The sequence below is a fragment of the Carya illinoinensis genome, chromosome 7 (genome assembly GCF_018687715.1).
Source record: "Carya illinoinensis cultivar Pawnee chromosome 7, C.illinoinensisPawnee_v1, whole genome shotgun sequence".
Lineage (NCBI taxonomy): Eukaryota > Viridiplantae > Streptophyta > Magnoliopsida > Fagales > Juglandaceae > Carya > Carya illinoinensis.
In genome coordinates, this window is record NC_056758.1 from 8,097,606 (window position 1) to 8,105,249 (window position 7,644).

At 34.7% G+C, this 7,644-nt stretch overlaps 1 protein-coding gene across 1 annotated transcript; it reads right to left on the reverse strand.

Annotated features, from left to right (window-relative positions):
* On the reverse strand, window positions 1-4,039 carry LOC122315416 (probable ubiquitin-conjugating enzyme E2 16). Its single transcript, XM_043131290.1, has 6 exons — window positions 3,873-4,039; window positions 3,591-3,694; window positions 3,209-3,311; window positions 3,017-3,080; window positions 705-793; window positions 1-511 (listed from the first exon to the last, which is right to left on the reverse strand). The coding sequence occupies exons 1-6, from the start codon at window positions 3,900-3,902 to the stop codon at window positions 416-418; spliced, it is 486 nt and encodes a 161-aa protein (XP_042987224.1). The 5' UTR covers window positions 3,903-4,039; the 3' UTR covers window positions 1-415.
* Between the last annotated feature and the right edge of the window lie 3,605 nt (window positions 4,040-7,644).

The window sequence follows — 7,644 nt, forward strand, 5'->3', positions numbered from 1 at the left end:
TGCAAAATCCTTTCACTCTCACAAAAATAAAAGATTAAAAAACAAAAAGTTCACAGTAATTTCTCGAAAAGTTCTGCCCAACACACACACATGCACACGCAATGGGGGCGAAAATAGTGATTAAGATCGATTATCATTCCAAAGCTTCTAAATTGATTGAAGTTCACTAATAGATGATCTCATACAGAGTACTCACCTTTAACAACAAAGACATGAGTATGTTTGTCCCCCCTGCTTGAAACACGGATTGTCAATCTTCCGTTATAAACACCAGGCATGCCAATTTACAGAGTTATTGAGCATTTGACAAAATCCTGGTGTAGAATGCTTCTTTTCTTTGCCTTCATCGTTCCTTTGAGAAGGCTAGCCATCTACTTTTCTTAAGCAACCAATGAAGGAAGAAGATGTTGTGATGTTACACTTTATCATCATGAAACCACCATCTGGTCTCCTTGGGAGATCGGCCATTTTTACAGTTCTTTACATAGCGGTCATTATCTTCAGGGCGTTGCTGCAAGCAAGGTCATGACAGCAAAAGATCAATATACAAAATGAGTAAAGGGCGTGTCCATCATTTACCAAGACAATGATGTACTCTCAAAAGTCAGTAACAATGGTGGCACACTAAAAGTACGACCAAATGGCTTCAAAATAGAAGGATCCAGAAGATCCTAAAAGTTAGAAGCAAATAATGAGGTACAAACCTTCACAGTTGAGCTTGATAGCATAGAGAGAATGCTGATACAGATAGAACTAACAGTCATGGCTGGGGACCATGAGTCGTACAAAATATCTACAAAAATGCCATATTCAAATAGTACATTAAATGTTGGTCTTGCTGCAAAGGGAATCAATAATTTCTTTAAGGCAATAAAAATGGGATAAAGTTCATAAGACAAGGAGAATGATATCAAAGCACTAAAAAGCCATATAACCCAAATCAGAAGTTCTGTAGAAATACTTTTTCTTTTTGACATAATTTTATCATCATCAAGTATTCCTGCTTGTTCAGACTGGTACAAGATCAGAAACTAGAAAAAACCAGGTTTGAACTCACACACACTCACTCTCTCATATTTCTCTCAACAAGCAGGTTGAATAATTTACATACCATGTTTCTTTAGGAGATATTAGTCATCAATATTACCAAATAAAAAAATATAGTAAACAACAAACATCAATAAGCAAAAAGATATTATGACTTTGACATCCACCAACAACAGCAACTTCAAGGCTCCCAGCATACTGTAGACATTAATATTCAAGAAGTGGGATAAAAATAATTAAACACAAATGCAAACCTAGCAATTCTGATCTGTACTCAACTCCAACAATGATTCTGGAAAACTGAAATAATCTGAGCTAATGTTAGTACCATGAAAGCCAATAACAGGAAGAAATATACCTACGGTGGAGTCATAATACCTCAATGGCTTATTGTTACACAACATCTGCCATAATAAACCTATCTCCTAATTGAAAAGTTCCACCACAGCTGACATAATATACCCCAATCAATTATTGTTACTTCATGCTAAGACATAATGACATTGCAGACGCCTTAACAGTTTAAAGCCAATTAGCCCTACCCTGATTTAAGCACACCTTCATATATATATGTATAAAATGCAAAGCAATTGCAATAGTTTTAAACTTCATTTTTTTTTCCATTCATTCCCAACTTTTTGGCTGCATACAGAGGTCTCTACATGTAAGTCCAATTATCCACCTAAGTTTAAACTGAGTGAGTGCATGTGAAACAGAGAGAGAGAGAGAGATGACTAAACAACGAGTGTTGAAATTCAAAAGTACAAATTCACCTCTGCCCATCTGGTATAAGTCGTGAATAAGAAGGTAAAATTTCATACAACTGACGTTCATCATGTATGGGTCCTGTAATTATGGATTTAAAGGAAAGAAAGCAATTAAACTGCTCAAAGAAGGTGTAATGCCCCAATGGAGGGCCCAAACCACATAGCCTATACTCCAAAAGAACTAGTCAATGATACAATTAGAGTCCCATTGGAACCTTAAAAAAAGCAAGAACTTCTCATTCCCAAGCAATATGAGATCTCATACACCACCTACTATTATCCATATCATATGGGGTATCAGAGCCTATCTCAATAAAAAATGTGGGACTTCAGCCGTGCTACCTACGACGGACTAAATTTAAGGAGGATAGATTATGATACTCCATATAATAAGGATAAGGGTAGGTGGTGTATGAGATCCCACATTGCTTAGGAAGAAGAAGTTCTTGCTCTTTATAAAATTCTAATGGGGCATTGACTAGTCTTTTTTGGAGTATAGGCCATATGATTTGAGCTTTCCATTGAGGCGTTACAAAAGGAAGCCAACGTCTCGAAAAGTCTTCCTTTACTCCTGTATGTTCTAGGACCATGGAAACGATGTTTGTGATAGCCTCGTTTCAAAGTAAGTTTTCCTTATCTCATGTTTCAGACATGCTTAAGGCTCCATATATCCGGGGTAAAGTCCAAAGTCCCCAAGGGTGTGTCTAAAAGGCCCTTCCTTCATGAGGTTTCACATCTTAAAAAAAACTGTATGTTAATCTTTAACACTTCCAGCATTTTCTAAGCATTTAATTGTGGTATTAAGTCTTGCTTAATGAAAAAATAAAATAGATTGTAGTATCCAAAGACCAATAACATTGACCTCATATTGAAAAAGTTGTGAAAATCTCTTCTTCTAGAGTAAAAGTGATATCTAATTCATTATCAATATTACAGATGAATCAAGACAACCATCACAGCCAGCAAAAGATTGAATAGAATTAATGCAGAAGAAAAGACACAAGAGAACTCATGCCGTGACTATAACAAATCATATACCACATACGAAAGACCTCCAAGAAAGAGTGAACCATAACAACTCAAGTTGGGAAGGTAAACTACACTATATGAAGACATATGTTATAAGACAATAAGATATTTTCCAAAGATGATATGCTAACAAGGGGGCAAAAAAGACAGTAACAGGAAAGCAATACAATTACCTAAACAAATATGGCCGTTGCTATATATATGAGGATGCAGTGGAGCAGGATGCAGAAATATAACCTGTTAAACCCGCCACAAGAATCAATATAAAACGACAAAACATCATCACAAATAGGGAAAAAAAAATAGTAATTTAATTCTATCCAGGTTAAATACAAGTTATAAAATTAAAAGGAGTTTAAGTAGACCTGCGGGGCTTCCATTGGGTAATGCTCAGGAAAGTCGACCTGAAGTTGATAAGTTTCATTTGCATACAGAGTTCCTGGAGCTCCATTAACTTCAATAACCCACCTTTAAAGGATCCAAAATTCCCAATAACAACTCAATTTCAACAAACTAACTAAAGCTTGAAAATATAGGAATTAAAAAAAAAAAATGACGGGAAGAAAAAGGAAACTTCGTGAGAAAAATATAAAAGTAAACGAAAAGACATCAAATTCAGATTATGAACCCTAAACTTTACTTCCGTAATAATCTTTTTTCCTTGGTTTACCCAGCAGCCAAACAGAGGTCATATTGTATTGATCAATGCATAAAATCCTAAATGAGATCATAATGAAAAAAGAAAACCTTTGGAGGTTGTCGGTGACTTTGTGTTTGAAACCGGCGGGAGGATTGACCTGCCACTCGACAAGCTCCTTCTGGAGGCGATTGCAAGCAATTTTACTCAAAGCCTAAAAGCATCGAAATACAAAACATAAAATACAATCAGATTATCAAGAAAAAAGAAATAAAAAAAATCAGAAAAACACGCACCCACCCATATAGACATACAAAATTACAACTGTTTTTCTTATTCTCTAAACACATATTTATGAGGCGTATTTTTGAACTGGGAAGATTATGGCAAACCTTGCGAGAGGCGGCTGAGGTGCTGGTCATGGCTCAACTCTACAATGGCGGAGAATTTGAGAGCGAGAGACAGAGTGAGAGAGGAGAGAGAGAGATCGCGAGATGGTGGTGGAGTTTGACGAAATGGACAGAGCCAAGAGGACTAGCGACGGTTTATTTATCTTTTATTTAGTTGTTTGTTTTTTGTATATTATCTTGCCAAGGAATCAGGATGGTTTACTTCATGGCGAGTCGCTGACAAGACACCATCAAGACGACGTCGTTTAATGGGCACCATATTTACCTAACCTTTTTTCATTTAAAAACAAAAAACAAAAAATATTTATTCCAATAGATATAGGATTTATTTCAAAAATATATATGATACATACTTTCGTATACCTTTTTTTAAAAAAAAAAATTTTAATGCATTTGAGAAGGGATTTTCAAATTCCCTCCATTTTAGAGATTATGGTAATGTCAATTAGGGCACGGCCTTCGGTATATACCCTCTTTTTTATTATTAATTATCAATTTATAAATAAATAAATATATATATATATATAGTAATCTTGAAATGGTTGATCCCTTGAATACGTGAAATATTCCGTTTTAGTACTTTAAACTAGAATACTCACCAAAACATAATTTAAAAAATTAGTTCATAAATACAAAATTATTATTGATTATGAATAAGTTACTTTATTTAAAAAAATAGATTGTTTATATTATATTTTATAACTTTATCTAAAAATTCTATCATTTTCTTAATATATTTACATCGTTTGTATCTACATATATTAACAATATTTAGCTAGACTTGCAAGGATTCAAGTGATATGTTCACGACTAAGGAGTAAAGAACATAATTTACTTTAATCTCTTTGAATATTTAAATATTCTCATTATACGCATTAGAACTAGACTGTTGTGCTTAAACAAAGGACAAATCAAACTTGGGAAGTATTATGGTATCAGTCTCGTAGATTTGAGAGGTGGGTGCATGGAAACTTTCTGTTGAACCCTTTTGCTTTGTGCAAGCTTGTTTTATGCTCCAATTCCTTGTTATGCAGCTACCATGAAATAAGGAACCCAAATTTTCTAAGTATCTTTACCATTTCGGTATCTTTTTTAAGCATATTCCAGCCTTGATTAGCGGAGATGTTCCCTAGCATGTTCATTGGAAACTAATAAACATGTTTCCCTAGAATGTGAATCCCCTCGATTATGAGAAAGATAATCATATAACATTTATTAAGCATTTGACGACTACTCGAAAATTTAGGAAATCGCTTTCCCTTCTGAAATTTGATTGCTTTGCTGCATTATTATTCTTATGTTTTCTTTCTCTAAAAGAAGACCATTAAAGTTAAAGAAAGATGAAGAAGAAAGGATCTGACAGCGTGAACAAGACAAATACAAATAAGCTTGTGGTGAAAGAAAAGTTATTCCTCCAAGTATTGCTTCTGCTCGTCAAATCCTGATGCCTTTGAGCAATGCATCTTTGGTTAAAGGCATCTGGGCAAGGAAATTTTCACCAAAAACAATTTCTGAGTAAAAGACTACTGAAACATGGACACGTGAAAATAGGCAGAACAGAGGTCTACAAAAATACGTGCCCACGTACAAGCCCCTTTCATTGATTTTAACAGCAAGATAAATAGATTGACTTCTAAGTTCTACCGTACGTATGATTTTAGAATATCCTATCCGTTAGAAATTTATGCGATGACTTGGGTCAAGATGTCCCTCTACAAATGTCATGTTGGATTGAAATACTCTTGCTATAGATGTTGAACCTAGGTGCCCCTGCAAGAGATCTAGGTTAGGCCAAAATGCCACTACCACATATCTGAAGTGACTAAAATACTTCCATCAAATCAAATTAAAAAGAACATCCCTGATCGAAATCAAACCAGTTTATTATAACTAGAAATCTCCAAAATAAACTTCATCCTCGTCTTCTATCGCACTCCCCACTCTTCATCTACCATCTTCTTTCTTCTTCTTTCTTTTGCTATTTCTCTTATCCTTCTACTTCAGATTTCTTCTTCTCCAGAGAAATTGCATAGTCATGTTTGTTCATCGACTATGGCGTGAGCTGCAACAGACATGGACGATCGCGTCGACATGACCTAATCTGACAACAGCATGACATGTAATGGAAATAATCAGAAATATCTTCACTTTCACACTAGAGACCCATGGTGTTGGCATCGCAGTGGGTCAGAGCTGAAGGTTTCTTATGCGTATTTCGCCATCAATTTAATGGTTCTAAGAATGAGATTTTTTATGTATATTTGTGTCATCAGCTTGATGATTCTTAATTGAAGTTTTTTTCAGAAGAAAACTAAAGACTAGTAATTTTTCTCATGATGCACATGTGTAGCTAATTTTTTTTTTTCATGAAAGTGTACGAAGCAAGGTTTTAATTTTCATTCTGTTCCAGTTGGAGTAGCCAAAATTTTCCGTGCTAGAGCAATAACTGGCACGATTTAGGTGTCTATTTCGTACTGGATCAAATTCCAACTGTTCTGACCAGTTTCAGTTTGTACCGGCTGGATTTTGTTATTTCGGCCAAAACATGTGTATCGGTCTGGAATCTGTATACATGTCATTCTCGTAATTATCTTGTATATTGAGGGACAAAATTGTCATTTTTGTCCATTTTTACTTCTCTCCCTTCCTGACATAGTCGAATCCCTCGTTCTCAAAACTTCAAAAATAAGTTTTCTCTCTGTTTTGACTCTCCCTCAATCCTCAATCCCCGAATGAATTATTGTATTCTTTTTTATAAATTTGCATATTAATTTTTTTAAGCATTTCATTATGCATTTTATTAGAACTTCACAACTTGTCACAAGGGAGAAGTTCTACAAATATTCTTGTTTGGCAAAGGCTAGAACAAGTGGAGAATTTATCCCCTGGCCAACAGTACAAGGCCACTTAGCACCCTCTCCTAAGGGGTCAAATCAGCAATAAAAATTTCCTTGAATTGAAAAAGTCAAAATAATTTAATGCTAATAGCAAATACTTCATATTGTATGTAAAACCTTTGATACAGATAGCCCTGTTTGGACTTTAATGAAATGTGTGATAGTGAGAGGTTTTCTGAGACTATGTGTTAAGGAAGATGTAAAGTTGGATTTCCATTTGAAATTCCAGCTTATTGTTTTAGCATGCTTCATTGTATTCCTGAATTATTTGAGTGATGATAGATGATTTTGAATGAGGGTGCAATGAAGATTTATGATTGCATTGAGAACTAAAAAGTATTATCAAGTTTTTTTAAAAATGCGTGTATTTAAAACTTGTATTGATGTTATTTTAAAATATAGTTTATATATATAATTGTTTATATATATAATTTATTCGTATAATTATTATCTCGAAACGGTACATCGAAACAGATAGGTACCAAAATATTCCATTCCAATATCTCAATCAGAATAGTCATTGGAATGGAATTTAAAAGTTTGGGACAAAGCCCCAACATATGTAACTAATAAATATTTTTGGTGTCCTATCTGTTCCTAGAACATGTAAAACACATACGTGACATAGTTTAATCTTGTAATAGTCTTCTCTCGCTTTTTTCTCTCTAAAGGGAAAATGATGTGAAGTGGGGTCCACTAAGATTCTAATAGAATTAGAGACGGTTGGGAGTGGGGGCAAAAGGAGGGGTATCTTTCTGTCATTTGCTGGTGATTGCGTAAGGTGGTTTTTTCAATAGTGAGAGTGGATTTTCGGCGGAGGGAAATGGATTTTGGTGGTAAAAGTGGGGTTAGGGGGT

Coding starts and splice junctions, on each gene's coding strand:
- LOC122315416 (XM_043131290.1), bottom strand. CDS start 3,902: ATGACCAGCACCTCAGCCGCCTCTCGCAAG. Junction 3,312..3,590: donor GTCACCGACAACCTCCAAAG/GTTTTCTTTTTT, acceptor GATCCTTTAAAG/GTGGGTTATTGAAGTTAATG. Junction 3,081..3,208: donor ACCCAATGGAAGCCCCGCAG/GTCTACTTAAAC, acceptor CGGGTTTAACAG/GTTATATTTCTGCATCCTGC.